This window comes from Sitophilus oryzae, unplaced genomic scaffold (genome assembly GCF_002938485.1).
Source record: "Sitophilus oryzae breed Bouriz unplaced genomic scaffold, Soryzae_2.0 scaffold_1582_pilon_pilon, whole genome shotgun sequence".
In the NCBI taxonomy this organism is placed as follows: domain Eukaryota; kingdom Metazoa; phylum Arthropoda; class Insecta; order Coleoptera; family Curculionidae; genus Sitophilus; species Sitophilus oryzae.
In genome coordinates, this window is record NW_022146261.1 from 1,851,629 (window position 1) to 1,867,160 (window position 15,532).

The 15,532-nt window shown below is 32.2% G+C and overlaps 2 protein-coding genes across 2 annotated transcripts; both read right to left on the reverse strand.

The window, feature by feature from the left end:
* Positions 1–2,611: 2,611 nt before the first annotated feature.
* Positions 2,612–4,456, reverse strand: LOC115879583 (general transcription factor II-I repeat domain-containing protein 2-like). Its single transcript, XM_030896478.1, has one exon. The coding sequence runs from the start codon at positions 4,454–4,456 to the stop codon at positions 2,612–2,614; it is 1,845 nt and encodes a 614-aa protein (XP_030752338.1).
* Positions 4,457–6,378: 1,922 nt separating this feature from the next.
* On the reverse strand, positions 6,379–12,334 carry LOC115879629. The gene is made up of 2 exons (XM_030896524.1): positions 12,231–12,334; positions 6,379–11,714 (listed from the first exon to the last, which is right to left on the reverse strand). The coding sequence occupies exon 2, from the start codon at positions 11,700–11,702 to the stop codon at positions 6,576–6,578; it is 5,127 nt and encodes a 1,708-aa protein (XP_030752384.1). The 5' UTR covers positions 11,703–11,714; positions 12,231–12,334; the 3' UTR covers positions 6,379–6,575.
* Positions 12,335–15,532: the final 3,198 nt, after the last annotated feature.

Genomic DNA, 15,532 nt, shown 5'->3' on the forward strand with positions numbered 1-15,532 from the left:
ATTTATACGATTTAGGTATAGCTTTAGGGATTAATGTAATAATAAATCTAAACATATAATAACAGCAAGGATCTATAAAAAACACAAACAATTTAAATGGTAGTTAAGTACGTAAGCAGGTATAGGTAATAAATATATGTACGTGCACTTAACTGTTCGAATACACTAGGTAGAATCCAAATTTAAGAATGCTTATTTTTGAATTTCAGACAGCAAGATACTCATAACATTAATAAATTATATTTAGTAAGTATCATGTCTCACGAATGTGAATTTTTCGAATCAAATTTTGATTTTCCGAAGTTTGCATCTATAGTAGTTAGCTAGTTTTCTTTTCGTGACCGGGACAATTACTTTTTAAAAAACAACACAGAGACTTGATAAGACACCTCCCATGATTCACCAAATGTTTTCATCAGTCATCTTCAAGCCTCAGAATGTATTTGAAAACTATTCAACTGCACATTTTCCTGACAATATTCCTTCCCTATTTTTAAGGCATGAATCATGCTATGGTACTATTCTTGAAATATAGTTTGTTAAATGCCCAGCTTATTATGGTATGATTAGCTTATGCCTTATTATTTAACCTTTCTGAAAGAAAACTAACTTGTATATAACCATTGAGCATACCTGACCACTTTCCATAGTATGGTACCATGGGTGTCTTTTATCAAGGCTTTCTTGTAAATTTTCTAAAGCTTCTTCTTTTTCTTTCGTCCATGATCAATTTTGTTACAGCCGCTTTCTTCTTTTGTAATTCCAGATATTACATCTGCTGATACTTCATGCCCGAAGTACCCTGCTCCGTTCATCCACTGCCACGCGACATGCATAATATCATCCTGGCACCACCTTGGTTTGGGGAGTTGCTTTTCTTTGCCCTTTGGAATGACGCGTTTTTGGGATATGTCCCAATGCTTATTGATCTCCTCTACCAGACTTAGGATAAGAGTTTACACACCCTGATTGAAGCTCGCTTTTAAAGTATCCGTCTCCGCCTTCTTGTGTTCCATCTACTTATAGGGTTATGTACTGTTTATGAACAAGTTAGAATCAATAAATACCCCTCGTTAGAAAGTGATCACTCATGCCTGGGCGCCCACAATTTCCATGAGATGTTTGGTCCTAGTTCTGCCGTCATTAAGGTGATATCCACAACTTTTCCCTTGGTCTGGGGAGTAATCCTGGTCGCTGACCCGTCATTTGCTATCAATATATCATATTTCAGAGCATTTAGCTAAGATGTTCTTCCTGTGTAGTTATTGCGGAAGAGCCCCAAATTACTGTGTTGTCCATTGCTGTCTCCCCAAAAAATGTTTATTTGTCCATTTGTCCATAAACCTGATATTCTCTCTCTCGTTAGATGAATGTCCGGAGGGCAATATGCAAAGATCGACAAATTTTATGGAAATTCTAAATACTGAACCCTCCAGTCTATATTACTGCTTAGTATTGCACTGGCAAATGGCAGTGAAGAGCTGACCAGAATGGCTTATTCCTTCCATCCTGGTTCGTCTTTCCTTACAATACTGTATGATGGGATAATAACTTTTGATGTGCGGACTAGCCATGTTTCATTAAGACACTACGTTTGAAGTTTATAAATCGAGTAAAATTATTAATTCAGAATAAGCCAGTAAACTTTTATTATTCCAGTGTATGATACTTAATTTGTTAACTGGATCATTAGGTACCTTTAAGGTGTATGCCGTGAACTCCCGGAAGTACTTCCAACTCCATATCTTCAAGGAAATGTTATTCTCTGAATTACTTATCTGAGCTGTCACTTGCATTAATTTTTTCTCCTAACACATATTGCGCCTCAAGTGAGACACCTGACTCCTCCATTGTTTTCCTCATGATCTCAGTTAATGGCATAACTTCTACCTCATCTGAACCCATTGGAGGAACTTGATTAATAATTGGGCTAATTGGACTTTAACAGGGACTGGCATATAGTGCTCTCCTTGTATCTTTGCCTGACCGGAATGCCCTCATTTATTAACTGCTTGTTCCGGGTACTAGGAAAGTCCCTGCTGTCTAGGTCAGTTCTTTTTCTTCTAAAATTCTTCTTTTAAATTTGTTAAATATCTGACATTTATACAATATATAAATTAAAACAAATATAAATAAAACATACATTATAATAACCCAAATATTAATACTAGTTTCAAAAATAAATGGTTTAATCGATTATCTCTATCGATTAATCGATTATCTGGTCGCCAACCTCTTCAATGTGTTGAGCTACTATGTTAATTTTGGAATAAACAGTGAGCTACCCACACGGAAGCCACGTAACGCAACGTAAATGAAATAATCCAGAGTTAATTTATCATTATATGTATTTATTTTACTATTTAACTGGTAATACATAATACATGTCATAGGTACTAATAATAAACTAATAACAAAACAACTAATATTACTAGTACGTACTTGTTCATAGCTACATTCCTACCTACCAAACGAAGGTGTTTGAAAAATAAACACAAACTTTTATCCAGCCACAACGGCATGTCACGTAAGATTTAAAAATTGTTATTAATATCAACAAAAAAGTAACGCACTATCATAAACATAAACATTGAGAAATAAAAAAGCACGTTCAATGGGAAGGCTGACACTCAGACTCATCGATAATTTTTTTAATGTTTGCAGTATAATTTGATACAGCCATTCGAATACAATTATCCAAATGTTCATCTGTAAGTCGATTGCGATATTTGTTCTTAATAAACTTCATATTGGAAAAAGAAGATTCACACAAATAGGTTGAACTGAATAATGCTTTCACTTTCAAGGCAACACGGCATAGAACTGAATATTTGTCTTTGCTTACAATAGACCAGATACATTTGGTACTTGAGACTAACGATTTTAAGGCTAAATCATTTTGAAACTCAATTACTTCCATTTCTGTTGCAGCGATGTCTTCGCCAAAGTTCTGCATAACACAAGTTGCAAACTGTTGGATATCAATTTCCATAAAGGGTGAACCAACAAACTGCGCTACTAAAGCCATTTCGTCGAAGTCCTTAAAACGATTTTTGAAGTTATTCTTCAAGGTAGAAACTATTTCTACATGATATTTGCTGTCATAGGGTTCTAATGGATTTTGAGATATCTTTTCTGAAAGAATAGGAAAATGCTTGGCATCGCTGTTAATTAGGTTTTGTTCCCAAAACTCCAGCTTTCTGATAAATGCTTTTATATCAGAAATCATTTCCGCTAGTTCTTTGTCTCTCCCCTGAAGCTGCAAATTAAGTTCGTTTAATTTCTCTGTAATGTCCACGAGAAAACCAAAATCCCGAAGCCAGATTGAATTTTCTAGTTCCGGAATCGGTTCATCGCGTTGTTTGAAAAATTGAACTATGCCAGATAGGACATCATTAAAACGTTTCAGCACTCGTCCTCTACTTAGCCATCGGACTCCAGAGTGAAGGAGTAGGTCCCCGTATTGACAGTCGACTTCATCGGCCAAAGTTTTGAATAATCTTCTTTGTAATGCTTGAGCTCTAATCTTGTTCACAATTTTTACCACCAGTTTCATAACGTTGTTTAGTTTCAGAAAATTTCCACATAATGCTTGCTGATGGATAATGCAGTGGTAAGAGAGAAATTGCGGAAAAGTTTCATCTTTACGACATAACGCCACCAGACCCTTATCACAACCCACCATAGCTGGAGCGCCATCGGTTGTCAAGCCTACCATTTTCGATATTGGAATTTTCTCGGAAGAAATAATATTTTTTAAATGAGAAAACAACTCCTGTCCAGTAGTGTATCCTTTCAGTGGAATAAACTTCAAAAGATCTTCTTTAATCGTAAAATCACTAAAAACCATCCTGACGAACACGGCCATCTGGGCAGTCTCAACCACATCTGTTGATTCATCCAGTTGAAGTGAAAAATAAACACAGTTATCTAAGTCAGTTCTTAACTGTAAAAAAATATCATTGCTCATTACTTCTACACGTCTCATCACTGTATTAGCAGAAAGTTGCATAGATTTTATAGCTGAAAGTATCTCGTCTTTATTTCTAAAGTTGGCAAATAACGAATCAGCAGCTTCTAAAAACGCCTGTTTTATCATTTCCCCGTCTTCATAAGGTTTCTTTTTTTGTGCAATTATCTGGGACACACGGTACGATGCTTCAGTTGCAGCCTTATTTTTGTCGACTGTTCTTAAAAATATTGATTGTTGTCCGATTAACTGATTTTTTAACTGTTTCAGTTTCTCCTTTCTGGCGACAGAATGTAGTGGGAATGATTTTTCAAAATTAGAATGTACAGTTGTATGATGTCTCTCAATATTTCCTTTTTTAGCAACGGAGACCGAAGTATTACATAACAAACACACATTTTTACCTTTAACTTCTGTAAAAAAGTACTGTTCTTCCCATTCCGAATGAAAGTGGTATGTCTTTACCTTCTTACTACTGCTTGCCATAATATTCTTTTTTGTTGTTCTCTACTAACCCAACCGCTGGACGTTGGTTATGCGTTCAGGTTCAGTTTTAAACTAAGCGCAATGTCGCCGCACCGTGCGTATTTATACCGTTCAAAGCAATCCAGACCGTTCTCTCTCGAACACTAACGCGCTGGTCCGGCCGGTCGGTTCTAGCCGCTTCTAGCTTGATGGCGTCAGCGGCATCGCTCACCGCAACGTTGCCGCTGTTTATGTTTAATATTATGACAATTACATTTTTTTGTGGAATTTTCGGAAGCTTCTCTGATTTTTGCAGTTTGTGTTTTTAAAATTGTGAGAGCTACCAGAATTGCATCCGCGAGCTACCGGTAGCTCGCGATCGACAGGTTGGCGACCGCTGATCTAAATCATTTTCTATGATATTTCTAATAGGATGTATATTATTTAAATCAATAGAATCTAGATTTAATGGTTTTAATTTATTTATAGATTTTTCTGACATCTTTGTAAAATTTAATTTTGGCAATTGAATATTTTTATAATTAAATTCCCTGTATCACTCTAATTTTTAATCATTATGTCGGTTTTGATTTTCTTATTTCTGCAATCAGAATTTAATTCAATAATGTAACTTCCTAGTAAAGGTATATTTTCATGATTACTTTGATAATACTGAACTGCAATAGTTTGTTTAGGACATATAATTATCCATTTATTTTGTTCAATTTTTTTAACTATTTTCTAAAATTTCAACAGGTGTTAAATGAACACTAGGAAATAAATTTCTATTATATTTTAAAAGTTCACTTCACATGGATTATTTTGAGATATCTTAACTATATTAGAGTCTTTTGCAAATAAATTCACTTGAGTCACTTCTTCACATTTATTGTCCAGAAGTGTAATTCTGTTCATTAAATATACATTTTGCATTAGTATTATTACATTTAGGGAGTGATTATTTTTACAGGAAATGGGTAAAGATGATATAAATTATAACTATTATTTTACTAATAGGGTATTTCTTAAAATAAAAATTATTTTATTTGTCTCACTATAACTTTTAATATTTATAGTTTTTCAAAAAGTATTAAATTTATAAGTTCAGGTTTGGGTGTTGTAGTTTAGGAGTTCTTTAAAATTTCCTCGTGAAAACAGAATTTACTCTCGAACAATTCGTCACTCGAACAATAGAATTGTGAAATACGCTTATCTTAGCAAAACTTATGGCAGTTTCTGATTTTCTAATATATCATAAATAATCTGATATTCATTGATTATTTGTGAAAGAGTAATTTGTAATAGTAAATATTGATATGTGTCAAGAAAATATGCTTCAGTATTATAAAGAATTGTTTCTAACATGTCAATACGATGTTTAATTTATTATTTGATTATTAGATAGAATATTTTGAAACTTTCAATTGATTTGTCAAACATTGAAATTGGATTTTTAATAATAGTTTTTATTTTTAACTGATTGTCAGGAAAGATTTTCAATGGCTTTATTATATTTTTCAGCATCATACTGATCTAAATTACCAGTTATTGATTTGATTATCGATCCCCAGTCCATCAATTAAACCATGTTTATATTTCATTATTATTAGCACTATAGCAAAGGATTAATTTGTTTAATTTGAATATTTATTTAGTTTGCAATAAATTTGCTAAATTATGTATTATAAAAATTATATTTGTATGTTTTTGAAACATTAGGTATTATTTTCAAAAGCAATTTTTATTCTAAAATATTGATTTTGAATTTCATTAAATTGTTCGAAATTAGTTATACTCAAATACTTCTGTATAAATTTCCATGTCGATTTTATTTGGGCAAGCGCTTTCATTCTTATGGTAGTGTTGCGGTTGGGGTCACCTAAAATGATAGCTCGAAGGACCATAGATAATTCTTTATTTTACTTGTAAATTAACAACAAATTTTTACTTTTAACTGAAAAAATGTCTTTCTTGCTGAGGTTCGCAGCCATCTTCTTTTTCAAGCGTCGCAAGCGAAATCGACCCTTGTCGACCGACTACGGTAGCGCCCTCTCTTCGAAACCTCTTGAATCCCGAGGCGATTCATATTACAGAAATCATAAAATCCGAACATACCGGCCACCTTAAAAGTTTCGAACTTTTAATCGACTGGCATTAAACAAACTTTAGCAATAGACCGCTTAACTATGCGACCGTTCGGCACTTTCACAGAAACGACGCGCACAAGTCCATCGGATCCTGGATGAATGTCGACTATTCGGCCTCTCGTCCATTGTAAAGGTGGTGATGACTCTTCCTTCAGGATGACCAAACGCCCAATATTTAGATTATTTTGTTGACTGGTCTTCCATTTGGATCTGGTTTGTAATGTAGACAAATACTCTCGTGACCATCTTTGCCAAAAGTGTTGATGAATTTGTTTCAACCTTTGGTAATGATTCAAACGTGAAACATTTGCTTCAATGATGTTGGTTTCAGGTATGGCCAATAAAGAGTCTCCAATAAGAAAGTGACTTGGGGTAAGCAAGGAGAAATCTAGGGGATCATTGGATATTTGGGTAAGGGGTCTAGAATTCAGACATGCTTCAACTTCAACCAATAATGTGTACATATCTTCAAAAGTTAAATATGCTTGAGATAATATGCGTTTTATATGATACTTGGCTGATTTGATCGCGGCCTCCCAAATACCTCCCATATGCGGCGAATTTGACGGAATGAAATGCCATGAAATTTTATCCTGTCCCAAGAAATTCAAAATTTCTTCATTAACTGACTTATCAGAAAGGAAACTATATAATTGTTGCAACTCTCTAGCTGCACCTCGAAAATTTGTTCCATTGTCTGAATAGATGTCAGAAGGTTTACCTCTTCGTGATATAAACCGTTTTAAAGAATTTATAAAAGCATCAGTTGAGAGATCACGCACTAGTTCAATATGAACTGCCTTTGTTGATAGGCAAATAAATAAACATATATAAGCTTTTACATTTTTTGCTTTTCTAGAAGTACTATTTTTAATATATAAAGGACCTGCGTAATCTACACCGCACTTATAAAATGGTCTTAATGTTGAAAAACGATCGGAAGGTAAATCTCCCATTATTTGAGTTACAGACTTTGGTTTAGCTCTAAAGCATTTAATACATTTCCGCAAGATGCGCTTGACGGCAACTTTCCCTGATAATGGCCAATATTCTAAACGAATTGTAGCTAGAAGTGCTTGAGTACCCATATGTAAATATCGTAAATGAGTGTGTAATATTAACAGTTCTGTGAAGGTGTGCTTTGTAGGTAATATTGTCGGATGCTTCTGATTATAACTTAAATGCGAATGTTTTAATCTTCCGCCGACTCTAATAATACCATCTTCATCTAAAAATGGATTCAAATTCAACAGCTTGCTAGAATTGGACAGTTTAATTTTAGAAGTAAGATTTTTTATATCGTCAGCAAACTCTTGAAATTGTACAATCTTAATTAGAATAGTCATAGCTTTGTTTAACTCATTTACTCTAAGAGGACCTGAAATTTTATTATCTTTACATAAAGCGTTGTTTTTAAAACGTAAAACATATGCAATTACGCGTTTAAGCTTTGTTAGGGAAGAAAATTTAGTAAAGATATTAGATATCTCAGCAGTATTTGAAACTAAAGCTACAGTTCTTTTCATTTCTGGTACATTACTATCTCTGTAGTCAGGAGTTCTGCTTGAGAACGGCTTGGCATTATCATTTAAAAAATTAGGACCGCACCACCATAATTTTTTATCTTTTAAAATGTTTGGATTTGTGCCTCGCGAAATAATATCAGCAGGATTTAATTCTGACTTTACATGATACCATTTATCTTTTGACGTTAATTCGGTAATTTCCGCAATTCGATTGGCGACGAATGTTTTTAAATAACATGGTTCTGTCGATATCCATGATAATACAATGCTGGAATCAGTAAAAAGAAATGTTTTTTCTATGTTTACCGTTAAAGATCTAAGAACTCGTTTTGTTAACTTAGCCAGAAGTAAAGCTCCACACAATTCCAATTTAGGTAAAGTTATTCGTTTGAGTGGTGCTACTTTTGATTTTGCACACAATAATCTCACTGTACATTCTCCGAAATTAGTTAATGATCGTAGGTAGATACAACAGCCATATGCACTCTCGGAGGCGTCACAAAAACCGTGAAGTTCAACATAATTTGAAGAATTACATAATACATGTCTAGGCACTGAAATATCATTTAATGAATTTAATTGTTTACTAAAATCTTGCCAGATTTCAGCTATGTCTGATGGAATTGGATCGTCCCAATTTATCTCACATTGCCACAAATTTTGCATAATAATCTTAGCTTTTATAGTAGCTGGGCCAATCAATCCCAGAGGATCATATATTTGTGATATTAATGATAAAATTTGCCTTTTAGTAATATTTGTTTTATTATAGTTCACGTTTACTGAGTATCGTAGTATATCTGTTTTTGAATCCCAAATTAAACCTAGTAACTTAAAATCTGTTTTATCTGAAAATAAATGAGTAGAATTAGAATTTATATCTTCAACAAAGGCTCGTGAATTTGATGACCATTTTCGTAATTCAAATCCACCGGACTTTAAAATCTCATATATCTCGTTTTTTAATTTAAGTGCATCCTTTACCGTATTAGTACCGGTTAGTAAGTCATCTACGTAAAAATCTTTAAGTATCTTATTGCAAGCTTCAGGATATCTATGTTGATTTTGATATGCTAATTCATGGAGACATCGAATGGCTAAAAATGATGCTGGAGCTGTACCGTAAGTTAAAGTATTTAACGTATAAGATTGAACAGGTTCATTATCATTTTCACGCCAAAGAATTCTTTGTAGATTCCTATGCTCAGGATGTACTAAAACCATGCGATACATTTTCGCGATGTCACCAGTAAATACTATAGGATACGTTCTAAACCGAATTACTATATCAAATAAATCATCCTGTATAGTTGGGCCTACATGCAAACAATTATTCAATGATATTCCTGTATTTGTAATCGCACTACCATCGAAAACTACTCTTAATTTTGTGGTACTGCTGTCTTCCTTTCTAACAGCATGATGAGGTAAATAAAAACAATGATCAATATTATCTGAATCTGTGTTTACTAGTGTCATATGCTCCATATCTAAATATTCTTTTAAAAATTCATTATAAAGTGTTTTATATGTTTGATCCTTTTCAAATTTCAATTCGATTTGATTTAATCTTTTTAAAGCGATGGCCTTAGAATCCCCAAGTTTATTAACTGAATCATTATGTGGTAGCTTGACAATAAATCTACCATCTTCGTTACGTGTGGTAGTTTCTTTAAAGTATGATTCACAATATTGTTCTTCAAGGGAAAAATGTTTTTTAAATGGTACTTCTTCTATTTCCCAGAATCGTGTCAATTGTTTATTTAAAGATAAATTACATATTTGTTTATTTACTTGTTTATTGTGAATGATACCTGACAATATCCAACCTAACTTAGTTTTTCTTAATGTAGGCTGTTTTGTACCTAAACTTATTGATTCGCCCATTATTAAGTCATAAAATATTGAAGCGCCTATAAGAATATCTATATTATTTGGAATATTAAATTTTGGATCAGCCAGTTGTATATTATCTGGAATTTTAATATGACTTATATCAAATTTTATTTGAGGTATCTCTTCAGTAATCTGAGAAATTATGAAAAAACTTAAATTAGTTGTAAATGAACCGTACATTGACTTTATTGTAGAATTTACTGCTTTTGAAATATTAGTATTATTTTTACCAATACAAGATATTGAAATGTTAGTATGATTTTGATCTAACTGTAATTTTTCTGCTAATGACTTTGTAATAAAATTACTTTGGCTACCTGAGTCTAAAAGAGCACGACAGGTATGCAAATTTCCAAATTTATCTTTTATATATATAACAGCTGTCGATAACATGACATAATTTGATAAAGAATGAGCAGCAGTAGAAGATAAATTTAATGAAGATTGATTCTCACTATTATCTTTTTCATTTTCAGAAACTTCAGTTGGTATTTTATTATTACATGCGCAATGAGAACAGGAAGTTACATTTGTTTTGTTACTCGAATAGTCATGTAATAACGTATGATGTTTTAGGTTACATTTAAAACATGTTCTAAGAGATTGACACTGATCTGTAGCGTGATTTGGTTTTAAACAGTTTGCACATAATTTTAATTTTTTAATTTCTTTATGTTTATTCTCTAAATTAAGTTTAAAAAATGATTGACATCTATAAATAGGATGAGGTTGATTACAATAATAGCATGAAAAACTGGAGTTTTGAGTTGTGGCAAAAGAATGACTCTTATTATCATGGCCTTTTCTGTATGAAATAGATATATCTGATTTTGTTTTGTTTACATTTATTGTTTCTAATATCATACATCTTTGCTTTAGAAAATCCGTTAAGTTGACCATAGTAGGCAAATTGTTACTCTTTAATGAACATTCCCACTCTTTTCTTGTGTTATAATCGAGTTTAGATGTTAATAAATAAATTAAGAGTGTATCCCATTGATCTGTGGGTTGTCCTAGTGAATGTAAGGCTCTAATATTTTTCAAAAACGTGTCTAATAAATTTCTTAAATCTTTACAAGATTCTTTCTGAACTGGAGATATTTCAAATAAAGTTTTAATGTAATTATGAATTATTAATCTTTGATTTTCATAACGTTCTTGTAACAATTTCCAAGCTATTGAATAATTGCTACTAGTTACCTCTAAAGAACTTATAATCTGAGCTGCGTCTTCTCGAAGACAAGATTTCAGATAATGAAATTTTTGAATCGCATCTAATGATACATTATTATCTATTAAGGAATTAAAAGTATCCTTAAAATTAATCCAATTCTCATAACCTCCGCTAAAAATAGGAAAATTTATAGGATGTAGCTTTATGTTACTTACTGGATTTTGAGGTGTATGTAATATTTGTGAATTAATATTAGCATCAACGCATGCATTTTTACCTGTAGAAATAGCTTTGTAAAATACATTTTCTATTTCTTCTCTAACTTCTGTTTCTTCTTCATCTAATAGCTCTAATTCGGACTGAACTTGATCGAACTCTACAAACGCGGACTCTACTTTTTCCAACCTAGTTTTTACTTCTAGAACATCCTGCATGTTAGACATAAAACTTTGAAACCGAGTGGCTATGCCTCTCAACTGACCTCGCCTAGTTCTTAACCTTCTGAGATCTATTGCTTCAGCCATTTCAAATCTTACCTATTGCAATATAAATTATAATATTTAACACAATTCTATAGCTTCTTCTGTTGCAGTATATTCTTTTTACTAAATTTATAGCAATGTTATCTTATTATCAATTTGTTTTTTCAATTACACTCACAATAAATCGTTAAGTTACTAAATATTATTTCTGTGGTACCTTAAACTTAAAAAATACCCTTAAATTAAATTATACAATATGATTCTTTTGTTAAATATGTAATGAAGCCGTTGATAAAATATCTCGTAGTAGTGAGACCCTTAAGAGAATATCCCGTAGTAGTGGGACTCTTAATAAAATCTCCCGTATTAAAACTCTTAAGAAAATAACCTTGATCAATTATTTATGACAAATCTACGTATACCGATCTGTATAACTATATAACTTTATCGTCTTTAGTCTTTATTAACTTGAAAAACTACTGAATTTACTATGAATATATTATAAACATTATTAGTCGAGCACAGCATGCATGAATAGGAAAATAAGGAAATAGATAGGGACAGACTCACTTCTTGCGTTTTGTTGCTAGCCGGCCACCATGGATGTTCTTCCAGTTCGTGACAAAAGGCTCGTTTCTAGCCCGGCAATATCCAGTTTTTAAAATGATCAAAATGGCACTTATCCGGCTCGATGACCAAAAATGTTGCGGTTGGGGTCACCTTAAAATGATAGCCGCCTGAAGGACCATAGATAATTCTTTATTTTTACTTGTAAATTTAACAACAAATTTACTTTTAACTGAAAATGTCTTTCTTGCTGAGGTTCGCAGCCATCTTCTTTTTTAAGCGTCGCAAGCGAAATCGACCCTTGTCGACCGACTACGGTAGCGCCCTCTCTTCGAAACCTCTTGAATCCCGAGGCGATTCATATTACAGAAATCATAAAATCCGAACAGGTAGTATTCCTGGGTTAATCTGAAACAGGTGGTTTCCTCAATTCTTGAATATGTAGTATTTCTTTTTTATTCGGATCTTTTTTCCGAGTTATTTCCACTCGATTCCTTTCTAACATTTTTGTTATAGTATATGGTCCCAAGAATTTATTTTTTGATTTATTCCTTTTTAAAGGGTTTAATTTATATACCGTCTGTCCTAATTTAAATTCATCATTTGTGTTTCCTTTTACATTGTGTTTAGAAACAACTTTCTCTTTTTGTTTATTTAGATCTTCCTTTACTTTTTCATAAACTTTTTCTAGTTTTTGTTTATGATTTTGGGTATAATCTGTAAAATATTCTTTTAGATTAAATATCTCATTTGGCTCTCTTGAGTTCGTATGACCAAAAGTTAGTTCAAATGGTGTATATTTTGTTGAGCTATGTATTGTATTATTATAGGCAATAATAGCATAATCCATCAATCCTTCAGTTTCAGTAGGGAAACTTTCTTTCAGTAATCTTAGGTGTTCTATAATTGTGGAGTGAAATCTTTCAACTACACTGTTTGATTCGTGATGTAAGGGGGTGGTAAAATGTACTTTAATTTTATGTAAATTTAAAAGTTCTTTGACAGTTTCGTTCTTAAATTCTGCCCCATTGTCTAAAATTATTTTTTCTGGTATTCCCGCAAAAGCAATATATTTAATTAAGGCATTTGCGATGTTTATTGCATTTTTTCCAGGTATTTCAATTGCTTGTGCATATTTTGAAAATGCGTCAACTAGAGTTAAATACATTTTTGAATTATAATAGAATACGTCAATATGAACATTTTGAAAAGGCTTAGAAGCTGTTTCAGTTAACATTAAAGGTGAATAAGGTTTTTTCCTACAATATTTTGCGCGTTGACAGATGTCGCAACAATTAATATAATTTGTAATTTCTTTTTTCATGCCTATCCAAAAATAATTTCTTTTTAAATATTCGAGAGTTTCACTTATGCCCCTATGATTTGTTTTCCCTTCATGATGATTTTTGATTAGTAAAATTTGTTCTTCTTTATCTATTACTGTATTTATTAATTTAGTGCAACGTATTAATTTTTATCCCTTCTCTGAAAGCGTTCAAGATAAACTTTATTAAATTGTTTATAAAATTCATCTAAATGAAAATACATGTGATAAGTTTTACTTTCCACTGTATAATCCCTTAAAAATTCAAATATTAAATTATAGTTATTAGTTTTGGGAATTTTGACATTAATTATTTTATGATGTTGATAGTTTTCTTGATTAACAATTAATTTATTATGAAGATGTGGAAAAACTAATATTTGATTTGTTTTGTTGTTTATAATCTCTTCCAATATTGAAATTCCATCATTGGTAGTTTCCATGACGTTAGAATGTTGTGTAGTTAAATCCTCTTGTTCTTTTTCTTGTATATCTTCATGTTTTTGCTCTTGTTCTTCTTTTTGTTGTAACTCTTTTTTCTGAACTTCTTTCCTAGTTCTTGGTGATCTAATTTGTATATCTTGGAGAATTTTTATCTTTTCTTTTTCTTTAGTTTTATCTGTGTTCTTTTGGCTTGTTGAGGGTTGTTCTTCACGGTCAACATTTTCTGCTAGGTCTCTTAGATAATCAATAGGGTCGAATCCTTGTTCTTCTGTGTCTCCAGGGTGATTTATCATCGATTCATTTTCTAGAGCATTTATTTGAATTCTTGAAAGTGCGTCTGCATTCGTGTTTATTTTTTTGTACATTATGCTCAATCAAATTTTCTAATTTTAAGCGCCATCTTACTAGTTTCATTTGTTCTTTCTGCTATTAAATAGCCATATCAATGGTCGGTGGTCAGTGTAAATGGTGAATTTTCGTCCAAATAAATATGGTCGGAAATATTGATACCCATACAATCGCAAGTAATTTTTCGATTGTACTATACCAAAGCTTCTGTTCATTTAATGTTCTTGAAGGAAAGTTATTGGTTATCAGAACCTATTTGTCCTTGAGATAAGACTGCTCCTAAGGCCACATTTGAAGCGTCTGTTGTCAATATAAATGGTTTTTTGAAATCTGGATATTGTAAAATAGGTGCGTTAATTAATAAATTTTTACAAGTATTAAAAGCTGAAATAAATTCTTGATTATGAATAATCTTCGAATTTTTCTTTAGGCATTTTGTTAAGGGTTTCGTAATTTTAGCAAAGTTTTGAATAAATTTTCGATAATATCCCACTAATCCGAGAAAACTTTTTATTTCTTTAGGTGTAGTAGGTATTGGAAATTTTTTAATTGCTTCTATCTTGTCAGGGTTGGGTTTTACTCCTTGAGACGTTATGACATGTCCTAAATAATTTACTTCTTTACGTAAAAATTCGCTTTTATCTAACTGTACTTTGAAATTGGCTTTTCTTAATCGTTCAAACACTTTTCTTAGTCTTTCTAGGTGTTCTTGTAATGATGTACTAAATATTACGATGTCATCTAGGTAAACTAGGCATTCTTCGTTTTGTATTCCTCTCAAGACGTTATCCATAACTCTTTGAAACGTCGAGGGCGCATTTTTGAGTCCAAAGGGCATTCTTTTAAATTCATAATGCCCATTTTCGGTTGAAAACGCCGTTTTACATATATCTTCGGAACACATTTCTATCTGGTGAAATCCATTTGCTAAGTCCAATGTTGTAAAATATTGGCTGCGTCCTAACTTGTCTAATATATCAGATATATTAGGTAGCGGATATTTGTCATCTATTGTTTCTTCATTTAATTTTCTGTAGTCCACTACTAATCGCCATTTTCTTTTTCCTGATGCGTCCAGTTTTTTCGGGACTATCCAAATTGGGCTGGACCATGGTGATATAGAATCTTGAATAATACCTTGATCCATCATTTTATTGATTTGGTTACGTACTTCTTCTTTATGGACTTC